The sequence below is a fragment of the Mesoplodon bidens genome, assembly GCF_964165515.1.
Source record: "Mesoplodon bidens genome assembly, chromosome: 5".
Taxonomy (NCBI): Eukaryota; Metazoa; Chordata; class Mammalia; order Artiodactyla; family Ziphiidae; genus Mesoplodon; species Mesoplodon bidens.
This window is the reverse complement of record NC_138161.1, coordinates 86698953-86723536: the sequence shown is the minus strand read 5'-3', so window position 1 is coordinate 86723536 and position 24584 is coordinate 86698953. Positions and strand designations below refer to the sequence as shown.

Sequence of the window (24584 nt, the reverse complement as noted above, 5' to 3'; positions counted from 1 at the left end):
TCCGCCTGCCAATGCAGGGGACACGGGTTCATGCCCCAGTCCGGGAAGATCCCACATGCCGTGGAGCGGCTGGACCCGTGAGCCACGGCCGCTGAGCCTGGGCGTCCGGAGCCTGTGCTCCGCAACAGCAGAGGCCACAACAGTGAGAGGCCCGCGTACTGCAAAAAAATAAAAAATAAAAAAAATAAAATACAGACACGTGTAAAGCACATTAAAATCATTCAAAACTACCACCACCATTTATATTTAGGTATACTTCCTTATAGTCAAACCCTCCTTGGCACTATTTCCATTTCAAACAAAACAAAACAACAAAAAAAAGTTCCTAATTATATAAGCAAAAAATACCACATTATCTTAATTTTATCATTTAATAACTAGTGATGAGTATTTTTCATATATTTATTAATCAATTGTTTTGAATTTCCTCTTTTGAATTGGGTTTTTTTATATTGTTATTTTAGCTATGAAAGACCCCAATCATCCAGAAACATAAAATAACATTATTTACATTTTCTTGTTGATTTTTAAAAAGCATTTTACAACCTGTTAATGCATCAAGAATTTATCTTGGTACATGGTACAAACTGATTTTTACTAAACATGGCCTATCAATTGTTTACAATCATTTACTGTATAAAATGTAAATGTTTAAAATAAGTTTCATTTGCCTTAGGTAAAAAAAAGTGTTTACTGAAAGTATTATGTCTAATAAATGATCAACCACTGTAAAAATATTGAAGTCCTTGTGGTAGTTAAATCTTAAAGCATAACTATTTGCAGACTGAGACATATTAAATCCTTTCATCACAACAGACCAAATCTAATCAAGCACATATACTACTTCAAGCCTGAGTCAGTTTTGGGATATGACCCAAAAAGTAGGCCCATATATTTCTTGATTCACTTACATTAATTTTGCTGTTAAACTTTACTGAAGCTCCAGATTACAGTCCAAACTGCTCAATATCTACCTCTTACCGAGGTCAGTCTTACTAATAACAATACTTACCAACAGCAAGGAGAAGAATGCTGGCTACAAAACAGCCTGCACCCACACTGAGGTAATAAACACCTACTCTCATTTCTGCTGGCCAAAGAGGGAAGAGGGTGGCTGCTATCACTGCAATCACTGGAACAAGAAATGAAAAAGTTACATACACAACCTTTAGATTAAAATTTTAAATGGCTTAGTTGCCATAACAGTGAATATACTCCTAGGGGGAGAAATAAAACATAACCATATTGAAACATATAAAATTGCCAGTTTTATAGGTAAAAAACTGTGGATTATCAACCATTTCATAGTTTAACTACTATTTTTAAATTAGATTAGGATTTTTCTAGTATAAATTATATATAATTAGAAAAAAGTACTGTCTAAAAATGTGAGACTGTTAGCTCCTTAAATGATCAACTCCTGCTGCTGTCAACCTTATTTCTGACTATAACATATCTATCAAATAGGGAAGCTTAAAGAAACAGCAACCAAACAACAGAACTAACCAAAAATGATTCCAAAGATCCCTCCCTGGAGATTGGTTCTGGGGTGAAGCTCTGACATCTATCAAATGAAAAGCTCACCAGGAAATTCTGATACAGATCATTTTTGGTAGTTAGGGAAGCTGTATACAAGCATCTCCAGTTTTTTTCTAAGTACAGTGGGACCACATGGAACAATCAAAAGAAAGACCTGGTTTTTAGGTATTTATAGCAAAAGAGATCAGGATTCAAATTCAAATTGTAGCTATTTCATTTATAAGCTAAGGACTGGATTTATTATTTTGAATGGGATCCTATGATCATATTGATCAAACTTGTTTAACTGCTATTTTTTTCTACTTGTTAAATCATTCCCTCCCTCTACTCCTATACCCTCCCCTCCCCCCCCACTAAATTTACAGGAATAACACATACCTATGATAAGAAGCAAAAAAACCCCAAAATAAACAAACAAAACCCCCAAACAGTAAAAGAAAAAACAATAAAAAACCAAAAGGTATAATGTGAAGTCTTCATCCAATTCTTGGTCCATTCCCCAGAGGTTAATTACTATGATTTATTTGTACTCCCAGAGACTGCCTATATACAATTAAAACTAGCTACATAGAATTTAATTTTTTTTTTTACAAAAATGAGCTTATAATACTCTTACTCTTTTACAGTGTTCATTTAATCTATTCTAGATATCTTTTCGTGAGTACTAGTAAGATTTAGTCTTATCTAATTCTTTAAAAGCTGCATGATATTCTGGCATGCAGTTGTACTGTAATTTATTTCACCATCCTCCTACTGAGGGCCTTGATCTGTTTCCAGTTTTATCCTATTATAGACAAGAGGGCAACAAATACCAATGTACAGGTACATGTGTGCAACTGTGATTACAGCACAGGATAAATTCCTTGAAGTGTAACTATTAGGTCAAAGGGTAAAGGCATTTAAAACTTGAAAGATGTTTGCAGACGACATGATACTATACATAGAGAATCCTAAAAATGCCACCAGAAAACTACTAGAGCTAATCAATGAATGTGGTAAAGTAGCAGGATATAAAATTAAATGCACAGAAATCTCTTGCATTCCTATACACTAATGATGAAAAATCTGAAAGAGAAATTAAGGAAACACTCCCATTTACCAGTGCAACAAAAAGAATAAAATATCTAGGAATAAACCTACCTAAGGAGACAAAAGACCTGTATGCAGAAAATTATAAGACACTGATGAAAGAAATTAACGATGATACAAATAGATGGAGAGATATACCATGTTCTTGGATTGGAAGAATCAACATTGTGAAAATGACTCTATTACCCAAAGCAATCTACAGATTCAATGCAACCCCTATCAAACTACCAATGGCATTTTTTACGGAACTAGAACAAAAAATCTTAAAGTTTGTTTGGAGACACAAAAGACCCTGAATAGCCAAAGCAGCCTTGAGGGAAAAAAACGGAGCTGGAGGAATCAGACTCCCTGACTTCAAACTATACTACCAAGCTACAGTAATCAACACAATATGGTACTGGCACAAAAACAGAAACATAGATCAATGGAACAAGATAGAAAGCCCAGAGAAAAACCCATGCACCTATGGTCAACTAATCTATGAGAAACGAGGCAAGGATATACAATGGAGAAAAGACAGTTTCTTCAATAAGTGGTGCTGGGAAAACTGATAGCTACATGTAAAAGAATGAAATTAGAACACTCCCTAACACCATGCACAAAAATAAACTCAAAATAGATTCGAGACCTAAATGTAAGACCAGACACTATAAAACTCTTAGAGGAAAACACAGGAAGAACACTCTTGGACACGAATCACAGCAAGATCTTTTTTGATTCACCTCCTACTAGAGTAATGGAAATAAAAACAAAAATAAACAAATGGGACCTAATGAAACTTCAAAGCTTTTGCACAGCAAAGGAAACCATAAGCAAGACGAAAAGGCAACCCTCAGAATGGGAGAAAATATTTGCAAACGAATCAACGGACAAAGGATTAACCTCCAAACTATATAAACAGCTCATGCAGCTCAATATTAAAGAAACAAACAACCCAATCCAAAAATGGGCAGAAGACCTAAATAGACATTTCTCCAAAGAAGACATACAGATGGCCAAGAAGCACATGAAAAGCTGCTCACCATCACTAATTATTAGAGAAATGCAAATCAAAACTACAATGAGGTATCACCTCACACCAGTTAGAATGGGCATCATCAGAAAATCTACAAACAACAAATGCTGGAGAGGGTGTGGAGAAAAGGGAACCCTCTTGCACTGTTGGCTGAAATGTAAACTGATACTGCCACTATGGAGAACAGTATGGAGGTTCCTTAAAAAACTAAAAATAGGATTACTGTATGATCCAGCAATCCCACTACTGGACATATACCCAGAGAAAACCATAATTCAAAAAGACACATGCACCCCAATGTTCACTGCAGCACTATTTGCAATAGCCAGGTCATGGAAGCAACCTAAATGCCCATCGACAGACAAATGGATAAAGAAGTTGTGGCACATATATACAATGGAATATTACTCAGCCATAAAAAGGAACGAAATTGAGTCATTTGTTGAGATGTGGATGGATCTAGAGACTGTCATACAGAGTGAAGTAAGTCAGAAAAACAAATATCGTATATTAACACATGTACGTGGAACCTAGAAAAATGGTACAGATGAACCGGTTTGCAGGGCAGAAATTGAGACACAGATGTAGAGAACAAACGTATGGACACGAAGGGGGGAAAGCCGTGGGGGAGTGGGGATGGTGGTGTGCTGAATTGGGCGATTGGGATTGACATGTACACAATGATGTGTATAAAATTGATGACTAATAACCTGCTGTATAAAAAAATAAATAAAATTCAAAAATTCAAAAAAAAAAAACCTTGAAAGATATTTGCTAATGGCCCTCCTAAATACAGTTTGAGGGATTTGGATTAGAATAAAGTGTCAATGCATATTTCTGAATAGACACTTTGTGCAAGTGTATTAGGAACAACCATGACATAAATTCCTTGAAGTAGAATAGTTGAGTCAGTGTGTATACATTTAAAATTTGGAAGATATTGCCAAACTGCCCTCCATAAAAAATAAAATAATGGACATATCATCAATTATTGGAGAGTACTGGTTTTTCTTAAGTGTTGGACCTTCACTAAGAGTAGGTACTATTAAACTTTATAATTCTCTTGATAATCAGTTACTTTAATTTGTATTTAATATGAGTGTGATTAAGTATCACTCACAATTATTGGTCACTGTATTTCTTTCTTTTTTTAAATAAATTTATTTATTTATATTTCATTTTTGGCTGCGTAGGGTCTTCATTGCTGCATGCGGGCTTTCTCTAGTTGTGGTGAGCAGGGGCTACTCTTCGTTGAGGTGCGTGGGCTTCTCATTGTGGTGGCTTCTCTTATTGTGGGGCACGGGCTCTAGGCACGTGGGCTCGGTAGTTGTGGCTCACAGGCTCCAGAGAACAGGCTCAGCAGTTGTGGCACACAGGCTTAGTTGCTCCGTGGCATGTGGGATCTTCCCGGACCAGGGCTCGAACCCATGTGCCCTGCACTGGCAGGCAGATTCTTAACCACTGCGCCACCAGGGAAGTCCGGTCACTGTATTTCTTTATCTGTGAGTTACCTTTACCATTTTTCTAGCAGGTTGTTAATCTCTTAAAGATGTAGTGCAAATATTCTCCTCAGTTTATCATTTATCTTCTGGCTTTATTTAAAATGTACTTTAAAAAAATAACTATTTTATGTTAAATATTTTCTTTCTGGCTTCTGCATTGTTTATATTCCTTTCTAAATTTTAAAGATTGTACTTACCAAGGATTAATCCCATGACAAATGTTTTAAAGTGAACTGGGTCATAGATCCACACAAATACCTAGAAGAATCAAGAAACCTCAGTGCTTAAAGTTCTAAGGCTACATTACAACAACAGTTACTTCCAACCTCTTAACATATAAGAACTACTTTTAAAGTTAAACAAATTCCAAAGACTGTTCCTTTAGTAGCAGTGTTTCTTTTGGTATCCATTCAGTTAAAAAATTATTTTAAAAACTATAAATTACATAACGCAGTTAAGTACATTTCTATGTACTTGCATGCTTTTGACAGTTTACTCCTGTGTGCAAACCATTACTTATTCAAACTAAGGACCAGCAATTGTACAGCCTTTTTGCCCCTAATGTAATGATGTATACTGGCATGAGTAGAGTAGAACCAACCAGTCTAAGAGCACAGTTATGATAGATTCCAGTCAGGCCCTATTAAAGATCCAGCAGCTCTCAATTCCACCCAACTGATGAGAAGCAAAGAACCATTATTAAAGATCTTGCTCAGTGAACATAAAGATTCTACGACTCCCTGCAATAATTTCATTGCCAGCTCCCCACGGAGGGTCTGTAGCCACAAAGCTGGGAACCACTGCTTTAAAGCTTACTTTATAAAACAGAAATTTACTTCATTTAGAATAATCAGAACTCTGTTCATCATCCATAAAACTCTTAGTTTTATCTCTCAGTTTCTATAAATAACAGTACTCTTCCATTTCCTGGTTCTATTTTGACTAGTGCTCTTGGTTACTGCTTTTTGATTTGCTTCTATTTCTAACATTCCTCTTTTTTAATGCTGCACTTTTATCCTGGAAATCGGATCCACAGACATCACTTCTGCCATTTAGCATTCTAAAGAAACAAGTTTTTAAAGACGTTTCCCATCTTTAAAAGTTTCAAGGCCTGCTTCTTTCTACAGAATAAAATCTTAGCCTTTTTGGGAATGCAAGCACCCATGCTTTTGCTCAGGAAAAAGCTTCCTTTGTCTAACAGGTCTATAACTCCTTTGCAGTGTACCTGGCAATCTACCAGTCATCCTTCAAGGCTCAGGTCAAGTGTCCAGAATCTCCAGACCCTTCTTATCCTCTCTTGATTAAATTACCTACCCCTAATTGGTAGTCTCCCATCATAATACTCACCATGCTGTAATACAGTTTAGGCATGTACTATATTATATTGTACTGTATAATATACACAGTGTACCTCAGAGTTATTTCCAGTTCAGGTCCAGATCACCGCAATCATGCATTTTTTTTGGGTTTCCCAGTGCATGTAAAAGTTATGTTTACACTATATTATAGTCTACTAAGTGTGTAATAGCATTAAGTCTAAGAAAACAATGTACATACCCTAAGTAAAAAATACTTTATTGCTAAAAAATGCTAACCATCACCTGAGCCTTTGGTGAGTCTTAATTTTTTTGCTGGAGGAGGGTTTGAAATATTGTGAAAAATACCAAAACGGGACAGACATAAAGTGATCAAATGCTGTTGGAAAAACGGAGTTGACAGACTTAATGCAGGGTTGCTGTAAACCTTCAATTTGCTGAAAACAAGAAAACAAACAAACAAAAAACTTTATCTCTGAAGCACAATAAACAGAAGTACATGCCCATACCATGTTTAAACACCTGTATGCTTGCTAGACTATAAGAGCTTCCAAAAAGATAATTTTATCCTATTTATCATGTTATTCCCAACACCTATAAAAACGACTTTGCATATAGCCAATGCCTGATGTTTAACTGAAGGTATTTGCACTTTCACATTAAGAAAGACCTGTGGTCTTCTATTACATTGGTTCTTAAGCAGGGGTTCATATCAGAATCACCCAGGAATACATTATACAAAACACACACACACATCCATATACACACTCACTTACTATAGATTCCACCCTAGAGATCTTCATGCAAGTATGCCTGGAATGAGCCTAGTACACGTTTTGTGAAAAGCCTTCCCAGATTTTCAAGCTCACAGCTCCAGGAACCACTGCTTTCTATTTATACTACTTTTGTATAAGGTATAGCAAGAAATTCACAACAACTCAATGGCCAGTATATAAGTAAATGTTTCTGTATTGGTTAAATGACTAAATTAAGTGGTCTTCATGGAAGGCTACAACCATACAAATAAGCCACTAAATTAAATAAATAAAAATGATCTCCTTGAGTAAAGCATCAAGTAATGTTGAAAATTTTAGACCCTTATAGTCGTGTGTCTAACTATAAGAGACAGAAACCTGTAGGTGTCCCTCCTTAACTATTGTACTTTTTTTCCTTTGATTCTAATGGAAATCTTATATTTTACTGGGCAAATGACCACCCAGTATAAAAAGCATATTTCTAAGACTTTACTGCAGGTAGGCATGACCATATGAGTAGGTTCTGGCCAATGGAATCCATGCAGAAATAAAATCGCCAGCTTCCTGGAAAGTATCCTTAAAAAGGAAGCATGTCCCTCATTCTCCTTCCCTCCTCTGGATGCAGATATAAGGCTGGCAGTCATTTTGCACCATGAGGTAATCTTTACTAACTGCCTCACACAGGCGGAAAAGTTCAGATCCACCATGGAGCTGCCGTATCTGCTTACCCTCCGATTTCATTAATGAGAGAGAAACAAGTATCTCATTTGTTTTAAGCCACTGTTATTTCATGTTTCCTATCTATCATAGACAGCTGAACCCGACTCGGATTGATTTCAAAAATTTTTTATAAATCTAAATTCAGAGACATTCACTTGTAAAAAGTAGATTTTGTATCTACATGGTTAAATTTATCTGAATTACTTCCTTTCTTAGTGAAGGCATCAAAGATAATTCTAAAAACTCCTATGGAAAATTAGATTTCTACTTATAAGCTACATACTCTCACCTCATTTCCATCCAGAAAAACTTGATCATCATGCGGCTCAAGCTTGAATTTTTTCTTAGTTTCCTTCTTTTTGGGAGTTCCAGGAGTTTCCTCCTATTAAAAAACAAGTTGAATAGAAGAAAACACATTATCAAACAAGCAAAAAGCAATGTAACATCCATATAGTCAAAGTTTCACTATATGAGACACAGAAATCAAAATTCTCAACCAGGGTATTTGTAAGAACCCTAATGCGGTTTAAGTGGTTGTTGCGCAATATTTTAAAGGGCTGATACACCAGTAGTGCTAACGTGCAAGTAATAATTTCTTGATTTTTACTTAATTTTAGTTGAAATCACCTTTTTGGATTCTTCCTTATCACCATCTTTCTTTTTTTCTTTTTCCTTTTTTGTCTTCTCATCCTTTAGATTTTCTTTCTTGCTCTTTTTATCTTCTTCTTTTCCACTTTCAGGTTTTCCTTTCTCTTTTTCTTTTTTTATGTCTTTCTCATACTTCATTTTCATTACTTTTAGTGCCCGATGAAAAAACTGTTTCTTTAAAAGCCTTTGGAAACAAAGATATGACATTACATTCTCTGTAAATTATATAGATACAGACTAAAAAGCAAAAGTATCAAGACCTGAATGAAATGAGTAAAGGAAGACATACACTGGCAACTCACAAAAGAAATTACAACTAGTAAGCCCACTGAAGAACAATCAAAAATGTCTAACTGAAAACCTGTGCAGCCAATTTGATTACATGAAAGTTGTCAACCTTATTTTCATTTTTTAACTGTATAATTTAATGAGATTATAGGTTTGGAATTATCCTTAAGTTTTTCTCTAGGTTCATTAGGAGTAATCAAGACTGCTTTATTTAAAGTTAAGTCTCAAATTCAAGAGCAGACATAAGTGGTACATAAATATATGGGGAAAATAAATATAACAGTTTAAGAAATGTTAGCAGATTAAAAATGTGCCCAGGCTTCCCTTGTGGCACAGTGGTTGAGAGTCCACCTGCCGATGCAGGGGACGTGGGTTCGTGCCCCAGTCCGGGAAGATCCCACATGCCGCAGAGCGGCTGGGCCCGTGAGCCATGGACACTGAGCCTGCGCGTCCGGAGCCTGTGCTCCACAACGGGAGAGGCCACAACAGTGAGAGGCCCGCGCACTGCAAAAAAAAAAAAAAAAAAAAAAAGTGCCTATGATCTGACTGATCCAAATCGTGTCTTCAGCTGTCCTTCTTGATGTATTTTTCTTCTCTCCATGTACTTCACTATTCAGCCTGTCACTATAATGAAATACCTCCAATTAACTAATGAATAATTAAATATGCTACGGTGAGATTTCTGGACTCTGAAAACAACACAGTATCAAGTTGAAAACTGTATAATATATGTAGCAAAACAACACCATGTGTTCCTTGCTTCACTAATTTCTCTCAATAAACTGACCTTTCTTCTATTTAGCAGGGTTTTTTTTGTTTGTTTGTTAATATTCCTACTTCAGGGCATTTCCACTGGCTATTTTCTTTACCTAGAATGCTCTTCCCCCAAATAAGCATGTCCTTTTGGTCTACTTCCTCACTTCTTTCAAGTCTTCCCTCAAATGTTACCCTCTCTACTAAGCCTACCCTGTTTAAAATTATAAATCTATCCCCCATCCTTCCTCCTGTTTCCTGTTATCCTATCCACAGCATTTATTCTTTTAGTTTAATATACAATTTATAACATGCTTGTTTGCCTCCTTCACTAGACTGTAAACTTCTTTAGAGTAATATCCTTGCTTTATTCACTTCTTTATCTGGTGAATTTAGAAGCTCAGCTGACCCTAAATTAAGTCAACCTTGGCTGCCTCAATCATTTCTAATCCTACTCAAGAAACTAGTTTACCCTTACCTTTGTCATCTAAAAGCCATCTTTTCAAATCTTATGTTCCAGTTTCAGAGTTCCTGATTTCTTTATTCCTGCCTTGATAAAGTACAACTACCAAAACACAACTAGAAGCTAGGTCTCACTGCCACCATCTGTGCCTGTTAATGGTAACTATCCACCTTTCTATTCAATACCTTCACTGGTGCCTACTCCAGCACATCATACCACTTGCTAACTAGATGCTTCCTTCTTGCCTAAAGACCACTTATTTCTGATCATTATCTTGTGCCCACCTGTGTTTTGACCTGCTTGGCTGGGCTTCTTTCTGCTGCCCAATTAGGTCCACCCCATGAACATCTCCACAAAGCTAACTTCTAGGTCTCCTCATTTGGATTTTTACTTGTTCAGAAGATCTATAAGGCATATAAAATTATGCCACTGTCTGAAACGCCCCCAAAGAATCCATCATTAATATCTGCTACACATATACATATATACGTAAACAAGCAAAAGTCTGAAATGAGACCCTTAATAATTAACTACTTATGAGTAGAAAGTGAGACTTAAAGAGTAGTGGTGGGTATTTGAATATGAAGGGGGATCTTTAATTTTTACTACTTCAGAACTTCTTACAAAAATTTATAATGAAAATATTCTAATCTCTTTATTTTTGCACTTAGATGATTTCCAGATTTTCTATCAGGATCATTCATTACAACTTCACACATTACTGACCACAGATGTATTAACACCACAGGCATTAGTTTCTCCAAAACTCCCCACCCCAGTCAATAATGTGTTAATATGAAAACAAAAATACATCTTATTCATTGTATGTTAATTGAAAAACAGCATTTCATACTACAGTTCATATTATAGCTCTCCATATATTAAGAGTACATGTGCACACACACACACACAGATACTTGAATATACAGTCTCAAATGGTAATATAATTATCCATGAGGCAACATTATTAGTAATTTGGATTTTCTTCTGTATCATTTTCAAAATTTTCTCTAATTTACTTTAGTGAAAAAATGTTCTTAATAAAGAAATAAACAATTAAAAAATATAAACCATAGAACTTTAGGAGAAAAAAAAAATCCTTCCCTTGACGACCAGATACAGAAGAGCACAGAATCAGCAGGAACACCTGCTTCTGTTACTCCTCCTGTACAGCTGCCCCAACCCCTTGAGAGAAAAGAAGACTATTAACCAATCAAATTGGTCTTGAGAAGTTCACATTCAGGTAGATAGGTTCAAATATCATCTCTACCACTTAACGAGCTATGTAGTACTGGGTAAGTTACTTAATTTTAGTGTATTTCTAAAATGGGGTATAAATGAGAAGCATGTAGATTGTTTAGTGTGGTGCCTGACATGCAGGTTCTCAATGTTAGCCATTACTACTGCTGTAGCAAAATCTTGAATTTCATTTAATATTGATAGTTATGGAAAACACAAACACATTTGGTTTTATAAATAGTTACATCATACCCTCATTCCATTCATTAATAGGTAGAATCATTCACTTATTCCTTGACAGTTCCTTAGAGAATGCCTACTTCAATTCACTCTATGCCTCAAAAAATGAGATGGCATTTACTATTTTAATAAAATCAGTGCCTCCATTTATTTAGCTTTAAACACACTGTACAGTACAGATCATCTACATAAACTCAGACATTTTCACAGACTACTCATACTTTCCTATCTCAGTATGTTCTGTGCCCTCTGCCAGGATCAAATGTCCACTCTCCTATTGTTTACTGGGTAATCACCTATTTCTGTTTCAAAATTTGATTAAAACATTTTCCCTGAGAGGCCATTCTTGAAGTTTCCCCATTTCTGTCTTTCTTACAGAACACACTGTATTGTAATTAGTCACAAATCTTCTCTAACAGATGAAAATATGTGCTTTGGAGGCAGGAACCAAGTCACAGTTATCTGTGTATTCCTGAGGCCTGGCCTATAATAGATATTTGATAAGTATTTCTAGATAAATGAATGGATTAAAAGCAGCTTGTAAAAAGTTATTAAATTGCTTATTATTTTTCTTCACCTCTTAATTTTTTTTACCAGGTTTAATAAATGTTTATTAAATGCCAGACATATGTTTAGGACTTTCACTTATCTGACAGTGGTGAATGCCCACATTGTGCTAATTGCTGTGTAGTTACACTAAAGTATAAAACAGTCCTCCAACTGCCTTCAGATTTAGCAGGCAAGAAATTCAGAAAAACTAACACACATGCAACAACTCTATTTAAATAGTTAAGGACTAAACTGTATGCTATTACCTTTATCAATTCTGTAGAACATTAATGTGGGCTAGAGGATCTGGGGAATACTAAATGGTAGAGATGGAATTTGAGAGATATTTATATTGAGAGGCAGGGAGGACAGAGGAAGAACTGTTTGTGGAAAATGGCAGGTTATTATCAAAGAAAGACCAGAAGAGAGAATGAGTATGGTGTATGAATGAGAGTTAGAAGGACACTACTGGACTGGGGGTTGGAGATGCAAAGTCACTAGGAGGGTTAGGATGATGCTAGATAAAAGGTTGAAGAGTCTGTACTTGAAATAGGCCATAAAGAGGCACATCCTACAGTCTCCTGTCTTCTTTTGTTTTTCCTTAGACTCCCTCAAGACTTCAGAAAATGAGACAGGACAAGTGTCCCTTTGTGGTTTTGCCTGTAGTCAGGCAGGAACCCATGAGGACTGGCCATCATGAGGTCATGGTTATTATTAGAAGTGGCTTTGAAAACTAGGTAGTTATGCTTCTCTATCTTAGTGCAAGAAGGACACAAAAAGCTTGATATGAATGGGAATAGCATATACAACAAAAAGTGAGTGTATCGCTAGGACAATCTCTGTACTCAGGTTTTTTTGGCTTTTCATATAACGAAGTATCAAGTCTCCTAAAAGGCCAAGTGAAGTGTATTAATACTGGCTGCTCTCCTCAGAGATTTGGGCTCAGATTTAATATTCAAATAGTATTGACAGGTTAATTCTTCATCTTAATTTTTGCTTCATTAAATGCATCATCATTTTGGAGGAGACAGTATAGTGCAGTGGTTAAGAGCATGGATTATGAAGTCAGATTGTTGGATTTAGAATTCTGGCTCAGCCACTTACTAGCTGTGTGACCTTGGGTAAGTGATTTAACTTCTCTGTTTCTGCATTTATAGCATCTTTTTATTTTTACACTATATATATAAAAAATAAGTCTGTTTTGAGGCAGGCAGGGAAATTTGCACTTTGGAGTTCTAATACACAGATGGCTGTAAAGGAAAATACCGACTACACCACTGTTAGCTAATCCCTGCCCCGACAAGGAAATTTCCATAGTTTCTGAAAGGTCCGTTAGTGACTCTAGATTTTGGCAGCTAAGAGTTTTTTTTTTTTGGCTGTGCAGTGTGGCTTGTGGGATCTTAGTTCCCCGACCAGGGATCAAACCTGGGCCCATGGCAGTGCAAGCGCAGTCTTAACCACTGGACTGCCAGGCAAGTCCCTGGCAGCTAAGAATTTTAAGAAATAGTTAATAATTCTTCAACTTTACAGCTTTAGAAACCAGGTTGTAAAATAGTGGTTTTTAAGAGGGATCTCATGTGGCTGATACTTTAAATGCCATTAAGCAATACATTAGTAAATGCTATGTGTATCTCCCTGCTAAGCATATAAAATAATCTAAAATGTCAAATTCCCACCAATTATAAAATTTAGTGTCACAAAAACAAAATTTGATTTACTAACATCTTAATAAATATGTTTAAGTAGTAAATAAACCAAGGGAAAAATTGGAATTAAAAAAAAAAAAAACCCAGCATACTTCTTTCCAAGAGAAAAGTGATTTTTTTTTGGCTGCACCATGCAGCATGTGGGATCTTAGTTCCCTGACCAGGGATCGAACCTGTGCTCCCTGCAGTGGAAGTGAGGAGTCCTAACCACTGGACCACCAGGGAATTCCCCAGAAAAGTGATTTTTGTACACCATTCACCATGAAAAGTTTTTCCCAAAGAAGTACTTATTATAAAAAACATGGATATGTTACTGAATTGTGTATACTTCATCTTGGAAAGAAGAAAGACAGATGTTTCAGCTGCCTTGATTTCACAAGGATATATTAGCAATCACAAACAAAATAGGGAAGGGTACCTGGCTAATGGCTCAGTAGGCACTGCAAAAACAAAACAAAACAGGGACAACAGGTCTATTAGGAATCCCTGACAAAGTTTTGGAAAAGATTCCCCAACTTTTGCTCTAGAAAAGAAAGAACTTTTTTGTTCATGACAGGCACTGGTATATGATTTTTATTGCTGATCCTTGAGTTCAGTCAGCCTGGCAAATGTACAAATGTAACAGAACACAAATAAAAGTTATAAAAATATGATAGCCTAACACCAAATAAATGCATTTCCAGAGGTACTGAAGAAATCCAGGTTACATGTAAAAGCTATACTTGAGCTATGCTGTAACAGCATTATACTTAATGATGAAATAGGGAAGGAGCTTCAGGACCATGGAGAATATTTTAAAATTACTATTTATATTATCCTTCACTAAGAAATAAAAACTACCTGTTGCAGTAGTCAACCACAGACTCCCTCGTTGTAAATAAAGCTTCCTCTCCTTTCTTGGCCTTCGCCCACTTTGAATCCAAAAGGCAATCCACTGCTTTTGAAGCTAAAGAAGAAATTTATTATTTTAAATTTAGTATACAGCAGAATTTGTGTCTATCTAAACAATATTCTATAAGGCAAATTTCAACATTCTAGCATCCAAAAATAAAACCAAGTTCAACAGAAAATTTAAGTCTAACATAATCATGACAAATAGGTCCTCAAAACCTCAATTTGTGAAACATACTGATTAAGCATCTTTCTTAAAGAATGCTGTGAAATAAATGACATTCAAAAATATAAACTAAAGCAAGATAAATTAATGAGAAAATGTTCTTTAAAAAATTCAAAATAAATGTAAATAACACTCTTATCAAATAATCATAATATGGGATAAACAAACCAAAAATCTTCCACTACCACAGTAACAGAAATTCTGTCACCAAGCTTTATTGTAACCCACCGAGGAATAAGCTCTGTGAAACAATCTACTGTCACTGGAAGAAGCTAAATATATGAGATGTGAAAAAAACAGCATGTCTATTTTTATAAACTTTTAAGGACTATCAAAATCATTAATCATAACACTGAAGAGAAATAAATGTCTTCCCAATAATAGGTAATTCAACCTTAACTGATCAGACAGGCAAACTCAACAACTATTGATTTATAAGCTATGGGGCAATATTACAGATAATATTAGCTCATTATGAAGTTGTTTAGATTATGTGAAGAACAAACACTCCTAAGTTGGTTCTGACACACTTGTATCACACTGAATTCTATTCCAGAGTTTTACAGAGTATCGTTAAGTACATGTACTATCTTAATAAAAGTTAGTGTTAGTACTGAAAATAAATCCTATTTTAAAGATTTCCAAGAAACGTTATTAAAAAGCACTTTCTTTTATACTTATTGACATTTTCAATCATGAAAGGAAAGAACAGGATAATCATTTGTCATATGCTCATCACTTAGCTGCACCAATCATGCTTGGAGAGCATTTTAAAAATATCTATCTATCCCCAAATTAGGTATCTTCATAAGATATGTACACAAATATAATTTTATTGATGTAATCCTACCAATAAAATAATCAACCCGGTGACCCATCATATTGGTGGACTTTGTTGGACAGTTGAATCGAAGAAACTTGGCTACAGCCTTCTCTTCTTTAGATGGTTCACCAACTTCCTGCAAAGTAAGAATATTAATTTAATGTAATCAGTTACTTAAATCTTTTTAAGTTTAGTACAGCCCTTTCTTTCAAGCTTTTTCTGGAGCAGACCTGGTAATGTATACAGAAGACAGAATGGAGATTTTTAAAATAACGTTTTTCAAATACAAGTTGATAGGGCCCAAACCTGTCTGCCTCTTGGCCTCAGCTACAAAGCATTTATTTTGAGTTGTTTTTCCAGTACGGTAATCATTTTGTACCAGTTCACCTTCACTCTTGCCTGGTCTCTTTTTAAAAGCCGTAAGGCAATAATTCAAAACATTAAGAGGTTGTCAATAGTAAGTGCCCAAATGTCAAAGTAAGTAGAAACAGGTGCCATAAATAACAGCCAAAGCCATGTACCTTGAACAATGGACAACAGATTGCAAGAGGAGTTCTCAAATTAACCAAAGACAGCTCTCCCAGTGTGGTCCCAGATACAAACTACTATCAGAGATGCTGAAGATTTGTATTCCCTTCCCTTTCCCCTGTGGTTACAGATTCTAGATACTGTCAGGGAATCTTTTCTCACCTTGCCTTTCTTCTTTTCTTTCTGAACGGGGTAAAGCAAAAATAAAGATGCAATAGAGAAATAAATTACAACTCATTTAAGAACTGATTAATGGAAGGGCACAAAGAGTTTTGGAAAGGCTGCTTTAATTCTTCCCTGTTTTCTTTTTTCCATTCCCTCCTCCAAACTTTCTACCAGCTTCATTGTTTATCATTCCCCAGCTTGCTTTTATTTCCTTACATTCTGAACTTATGTTCCTGTATACTTATCTTCCCTACTCATATACTGAAGAAAATTAGGTCAGTCTATGTTTGCATATATCTTATATATATATACTTTTAGTTGTCTTATTGCTGTAAGCTATCGTAATAAAAGTACTGTCTTTAATTACATGTTTAGGCACAGTACATACAGCACTCAAGCAATATTTCTAGCAATATACAATTTAAATCTGAATGATTTCAGGAAAGTCTATTTCTTAAGATGAATAAAGTGCCAAATAATAGTAAAGAATTATCTGCCAAGAATCTAGTCTGCCGAGAAAAATTAATGCTGAAGACAGTTATGTTTTAGGCAAGACATTCTAATAACACAAAACAGGAAAAATAAACTCTCTAAATCATCTATCTTTACATCAGTTTTCCCAAAAGTTTCAAGTTAGTTTGCATTCAGTTATGTTTGTTGAAAATAAGGAACAACTAACAAATCAAAGTTTCAGCTTTAATTTTATCCTGAAGAGGAGTAATTTGTGAGATGTAGCGAAAATCTGTGCCGTGGTTGCTGGGTCACCTGGAAGCTACTTCTCATATTTCCTTCTTTGCACTTCCCAACTTCTCTACTTCCAACAGCCAATTAACAATGCATGATTCTTATACTCTCGTACTACCCCATTTGTGGGTTACTATTTGTGACAATAAAAATTAAAAGCCTGCACAACACTGTATATCAACTATACTCTAATATACAATAAAAATTTTTAAAAAGAAAAAAAAAAAGCCCAAACCATTCAATCCAAATGAAGACTATAGTAAAAACCAAATATTTATGTGAATAAAAGACCTTTAGTTTTATATATAAAAACACATATCACAAAAAAATAGAATCTTAAAAAACTATAAATTCAAAATTTAACACTCCAAGTTCAGTAACAACTACAATGTTCATAATTATTTAATCTGGGTCCTAGTCACAAAATATAGTTTCTGACAAACTAAAAAGTAAAAATTCTATATTTCAGCTTTTGAAATCACACTAAAATTATTAACATATATGTTAGTATATGTTAAACGATAGCATTTAATTATGTCTGTGTAACGCACTGCATTTCTAGGAACCTCATCTATTAGTAAATAATATCCTATATATTCACGTACAGCCAAAAAAGTAATACTATATAAATAGTTGGAAATAATGAGATACTATAATTGGCTTTATAGAAACCAATTCTATTTTATAATCACACCCATATATGTTCAGTTTTTCCCTCAGTTGATACAACTGTTGCCAATTTAAAGATTTATCCAATTAACTGATAACTTCTTACTGGGATATGCTTGATTAAAAATGGTATGTGGGGGAGAAGTCTCAATAAACATAAATTGTTCAAGTGCATACTTACTGAGTGTTTACCCTACAATAACTCTGGGTGCTACTGTTAATACCAAAAATTTGTTAAGGCATGATACCTATACTTTGTTACAACCTTCCAAAACAACAACTGTTACTTTCCAAAATGAGTGGTAGAAAAAATATTTTAGGAGTACAAAAGGAGTGAGATTATCAATGTGGATGAGAATAGCTATGAAAGACCTCTTGGAAGAGGGACCTGGATTTTGAAAGATGAACAAATTTGGGATAAGCTGAATGAATAGCATAAACATACTGTGGCTAAAAATGAGCATAAAATTTGGCTCTAGTAGAGACAAGTTAGGAAGAATTGTGAGGTTAAGTAAGTATAATAGGGCTATACAGTATTCAAGGCAGTCTAAGAAATTTCAGATTTACTCCTTAAGTCACAGAAACTAGGTTTTGAATAGAAGGAGGACAAAATGAGAAAAAAAAATTAGACACTATTTTGGAGCCTGTATATAGAATGAACTGGGGGGAAAAAGCACAAGGCAGGAAAACTACTTAGTATTCAAGTAAGATGTGATGTGATACTAGACTAGGAATGGGAAGGATTTTGACATTTGAAACATTTCAAATGTAGAACAGATAGGACTCAATGATAAAAGATGAATGAAATGGCTTAGTAAAAGATGTCAGATTTCTAATTTGATCAACTGAAAGGAGAGTTTTTCAATTAACAGAAATGTGGGAGGAAAGTGATTCTGGGGGAAAAACAATCACATCAACTTTAGGCATGACAAGTCTACACTCATACTAACACTCAAACCATTTACTGAACACAGGCATACAGGTACTAATCTACTGATTGTTGATAAGAGGCATCAGATGTAAAATCTATTAGAATACCCAAGAAACTGAAAAGTCCGTTCTATTATTATATAATAGGGAATCTGATAATACATGAATCCACATTTTAAAACCTCATTTTAACAATTAACTTCAAGTTCACCAGACTCTTTTCCACAGCTGCAAAAACAGACTCAAGTATTCTATTTGCATTCCCTTCCCCTCCTTGGTAAAGGCACTACAAAGCAAGAATGAAGAGAACAGACCCAGAAAACATGGACTTGGATAATCTCTCCCAACCAGACACAGAGTTACTTATTCATTGATACTTTCTTAAAGTATCAGTTAACTTCCCTCAAACATCTGACTAGAAAAGTAGTGAATTCTATCAACATATTGGTACAACAGAACTGATTCCTTCCTTGCTCCTCCTTCAAGTTCAAATCCTTAAAAAGTTTCTATTATCCTTTGTGAAATATTATGAAATATTCATTATACCACATATAAGTTATACATACTGTAGACTGCCTCTAACAGTTTAGGATTTGTGCCATCTGCTGGGGCTTTAAAGCCAGAAAGAAAGACTGCTACAGAAGAGCACCAAGAGAATATGACCTTGGGAAGCTAGTAATATAGAAGAGCCTGCCATGGAATCTTCATTCTCACTGCTCCCCTGCTGCAGGCTAAAACAGTCTTATCCTCTTCCTGTTTATACATTAGTCTAAAGTACTTCTCCTCTTTGTTCCCTTTTGATGTGAAGAAATCTTCAGAATATTTTCCTAACTTTTCTAGAAACCTTCTGACAAAAAGTGAAGGCCTTCTGCGAATAGCATCACCCACTAATAAAGAGAAACCAGCTCATCAAGCCTTGAATGAAGAGAACTTTGTAGCTCAATGAATGAGCTCAAATGTCTTAGAATGAGGAAGCAAAGAGCCAGTACGTTTTGAGACTGGACTGCCAACCCAAACACCAAGATGCCGGGTGTTGCAACTCTTAATCCAAAATTACAAAAAATTGAAAGTTTGGGTAGAACATTCTTTTAAAATTATTTAACAAATACTATTTTTATTTTAGAATACTTCAACACTCAAATACTACAATGAAACTGGGGTTACCATTTCTAACTATATATTATTTTTGGTACTTAAGATAATCTTTTTGAGAAAAAAATATTAGATCAAGAGTCAGTAAGCCATGAACTTCAATCTTACAGAATTTTTGACTTAGAATTTGTTTTCCCCATCCTCCCACCCCCAAAACGACTAGAATTTTTAAAAATTGCTATATTCAATAGAAATAAGCTTAGGTAATAAATAAGCTTGTTGAATGAATTAAGCAAAAGAAAAAGATTAGTTCACCGTCCATTTGTATCTTTATACAAACAGTATAAAATATTCGTGAAAATGCAAATAGGTTAACAGGTTAAAATCTGAAAGCTGGAGGAGATCTTAGATAAATCATTTGCTTAAAGTCACACAGTATGTTACTAATAGAGCTTTACAAGAGTCTCTGTATCTTGACTTTGGCAGTGCCCTTCTAAAATCCCCCACCCCCTGCCACTGTAAGCCCTTCATTAAGCCTCTGGGGGGAGTTTTCACCTAGGACTGGCTTCCTGGGTTCCATCTCTTTTCTTCAGAAAGTCCCAGAGTCAGAGTGCATAATCCTAAACTTTCCCTTTTCTGAAATTAAGCATATTGGTTCATGATATGTCAGGGTTTTACTGACAGGGAGACAGATGGGTGCAACAAAGTTAACTGAGATGCAGGTATTATAAAATTTCCAGGAATGAATAAGCCATTTCAATGTCCCAAAACTCAACTAGATACTTTACACATAAGCAGAATACTAAATGGGATAAGTCTCTTTAGCAGGGACAAGTCTCGTTAAGTCTTTGTTGTACAATTTAATATAAAGATTGCAAGATTAAAGTATGTCAAAACAATTTATTTTTATTTTTTATTTTATCAATGGTGCGGTGGAATGAACATTCAACTGGAATTAGAAGACTTGGTCTAAATCTGGTTTTACTATCTTGATGAGTGACCCTGGGTCAAGCCACATATCCTCACTGAACCTCAGTGCATCTGTAAAATGATGTTAATGGTTTAGATCAATATGTTTTATACCTAGTAATACTTTTAGATCTAGGTCCTAAAAGTAGCTTAAGGATGAGGGATAATGGTAGTGAAGTAGTGGGGTACTGAGGAGATAGGGCTTTGGGCCCACCCCTCTGCTTTTACATAAGAGCTGCATTTGTGCAAAAAGATTCCAAAAACCCCTACTACTTGAAAATCGTTTTCAACTCTAAAATTTCATGGTACTAGGATTCTCAATTAACCCTGCTAGTAAGCAGCACTTTGTTAACCTATAAGCCCTGATTGTAATGTTCTTAAAAACTTACATAATTGCATTTCTTAGAAAACTTACAATAATTTACTTTCAAATGTTTTATTAATTTGAATTGAGATCACTCTCACTTGAGAATCTCAATCATGAAAACTTTTCAATAACGTCAGTGAACACATAGCTCACTTTTGGTTTTCAGTGACCAGTAAAGTGAGTCCAAGAAGGAAATGTGACAAAATAGTCTTCTTGCTTCCAACTTTGATGGAATACCAGAATCTAAAATTAGGCTACATTAGAAAAAGCATACAGGGCTTCCCTGGTGGTGCAGTGGTTGAGAATCCGCCTGCTGGTGCAGGGGACATGGGTTCGAGCCCTGGTCCGGGAAGATCCCACATGCCGCGGAGCAACTAAGCCTGCGTGCCACAACTACTGAGCCTGTGAGCCACAACTACTGAAGCCTGCACACCTAGAGTCCATGCTCCGCAACAAGAAGCCACCACAATGAGAAGCCCGTGCACCACAATGAAGAGTAGCCCCCACTCACCGCTACAGAAAGCCCACGCGCAGCAACGAAGACCCAATGCAGCCAAAAATAAATAAAATAAATTTAAAAAAAAGAAAAAGCATACGAATTAACTACTTTTTAAAACCCTGAACTTGTTTGTATCAATCATTTCCCCCAATATACAAATTACAATTCATGGTCAGTAAATCTACTAAACATAAAAATCGTTTCTAAACATGAAACATCAAGTAGCAACAGGAAACTGAGTTAATATTACAGATCTTTTTGCGCAGAGTCTCACAATAGAATTTTTTCTGTAACTTCAACTCTGAATTTGGTCATTACGTTTGATCTTTTTGTCTAAAGTAATGCCAATATTATAGAGTTTCTGATTCTCTGGAGGGAAAAAAACCAAGAAGTTTTATAAGATATTGTACACTTTTATTAATTTGTTGACACTGCACAGTAGTACTCCAGGTAGCACTCCCAAGATCTCCACAACATTTTACATAGCACAGGTATGTAGAAAACTTGGAGGAGGTGAAAAATGTTATTTATTTTCACTTAGCAGTATACTAACTTGATTTTTAACAATCAGATCCTCATACGCTTATCTAATTCCCAACTAAACAACAGTAAGTAAATAGCCATTCTTTATGGAACTCACAACTCAAAGGTTTATTTACTGAATAGATAACTGTTAATCTTTCTTCAGCATATCAGAGTGCTTGACAAAAACCAAAACAAATTATCCTAAAGCCTTCATCCTTGGGGAAGGGGAAAAAGGAGTTATGTGCTAAGCACTCTTTTAATAGCTTTTATAACCTTTAATAACAAGTCATCCACGAACTTATTTTTTCCACAACAACCCAATGAGGATATTTTTTAAGGTAAATATTCCTTCTTACGGATTTGGAAATAGAGGAAAAAAGTTAAGTAACTTGACCAAAGTTACACGGCCAATAATTATTGACACTGGGGTACAAACAGGCACAAGTTTTAGCTCCCAGTCACTACCACTACTATACAGGTTTTTAAATCTATCTTTCTGCTTAATATGAGATCACAATTGAAATAGAGCAGCTATTCAAAGTGAATTAGGATCACCTTTATAACAATATTAAAGAACAGTTGAAACTGTAAAAACAATGTTTATTTAAGGCCATAAAATGTACCATGTGTGTAAATATAAGTCCAGTAAATCCTAATTTGATAACTTCAACACAAATTCTAATAAAAGTATATTTTGTATCCATACCTGACCAATAACACTAAATTTTGAAAGACTAGAAACAGTATAATTAGAAACTTCTTCCATAATAACCTTAAGCCTTGGTTTTATGACCTGTCTGAACTTGGGGGGCAACTGTCTCTGGTCCCCTTCTGTACTCTTTTTGAAACTACTTTCTTATTTCTGCCTAATTCTAAAATTCCAAATTTACTGATCACTGGCATCTTTTTTTTCCCTAGTACTTCAAAGTTTTCAGGAGAATTTTAACTTGCATAGCTCAAATCACCTGTGGTGTAAGTCAGTTAAGTGATAAAAATGGGGGAAAAAATCAGAAAGTCATCTAAGCAATGAAATAGTAAGGAACAAAAAGACGATGACGAGTGTAACAATTTGTGATTAGTATATTAACAGTTTACAACACGCCATCAATTTATGACGACATATGAAGGTTTCTAGGCACAGGAGCTAATAAGGAGACAACAAAACATCCTGAGTCTAAGATGTTCCCCATATTTAATCCTCTTGGCAAAGAGCAAGAACAACAGGGGGAAAACTGCAAGGAAGAAATACACAGATGACATGCATGTGGAATGAGGGAGGGATGCTATGTAGGTTATGAGGATGACACACTGGCATGTGAAAGGTTTCTGGGCGGGACCCGCTCGTTGCAGTACCAAGGGAGTTTTGTTTATTTACACTGTGTCGCTGAAAGAAAGCCGGAAAGCTTCCGTTGGACGCTTAAGTTAATAACTGTGAGGAGAAAGGAGGCTGCACGCAAACAAACATCTGGATACGCAGATTGCCGCCTGGGCCCCTGGGGCAGCTGACCAAACCCCGATCACTGCCCCCTCCTACGGTCCTTCTATCTGCGCACAAAGAACAGGCAGCTTTTGGTCAGTCCTCCGCCTCCTTCTACCCTAATTATCGCGGCCTTAATTTCGGGACAGCTGAGGCGAAAGGATGGCGTGGAGAAGGGAGGGGAGGAGCCCGGGGAGGGTCGGTGTCTGCGCTCGGAGGACGCGGACCTCCCAGCACAGGCCCAGGCCGGCAACGCCGCCGCCGCCGCCGCTGCCGCCGCCGCCGCCGCCGCCGCCACCGCCACCCTGGGCTGGCGGCCGCGCCTCCCGCCTTCCGCCGCTGCCCCAGCACCTCCGCCTCAGTCTCCGCCGTCGCCAACACCGCCCTTCCTCAGGCCCCTCACAACGACTCAGCCCGCAACCGGCGACCTCGCGGGGGAACCCCACCCCACCTCGTCCTCGATTTCGCCCGCCCTTCCCGGGAGCTTTCCCTGCGTCTTCCACTTCCGAGAGTCCCCTATCCCAGGGATCGGGTTTGCTACCTGAATCCGCTTCTTGTGTCGCCTGCGTTCCGCCATGTTGGCCGCTCCGCCCGGTTCTCTCTGACGTGGAGGTAGGCGGGGGCGGCGGAAATATCGCGAGAGCGCGCCGCGGGGCTGTTATGTAACCTACCGGCTGGCGCCGGAGAGGGGAGGCTGGCGAGAGGCCGGTACTAGGCGGGCTCGGCGGGTCTTGGCTGCGCTTTCTCTCCCCTCTTTTCTTGGCTCCTTTTGTTGCAGGAACTGGAAATCGCTGGGACCAGAAGGAAGTTGAGAAGTGGAGGACTGGAAAGAGTCCTTGGTTCTCAAACCTGACTGG

General features: G+C 36.4%; 1 protein-coding gene across 1 annotated transcript in view; it reads right to left on the bottom strand.

Moving 5' to 3' along the window:
• The window catches only part of SEC62 (SEC62 homolog, preprotein translocation factor), a 28767-nt gene extending 4444 nt beyond the window's left edge, over positions 1 to 24323 (bottom strand). Inside the window, exons 1-7 of the mRNA XM_081234320.1 lie at positions 24269 to 24323; positions 15790 to 15898; positions 14663 to 14768; positions 8564 to 8768; positions 8226 to 8318; positions 5343 to 5403; positions 1013 to 1132 (exon numbers count right to left, since the gene is read on the bottom strand). Of these exons, the coding sequence (XP_081090446.1) occupies positions 1013 to 1132; positions 5343 to 5403; positions 8226 to 8318; positions 8564 to 8768; positions 14663 to 14768; positions 15790 to 15898; positions 24269 to 24304 (730 nt within the window). The 5' untranslated portion in view covers positions 24305 to 24323. The remainder of the gene's footprint in view (positions 1 to 1012; positions 1133 to 5342; positions 5404 to 8225; positions 8319 to 8563; positions 8769 to 14662; positions 14769 to 15789; positions 15899 to 24268) is intronic.
• Between the last annotated feature and the right edge of the window lie 261 nt (positions 24324 to 24584).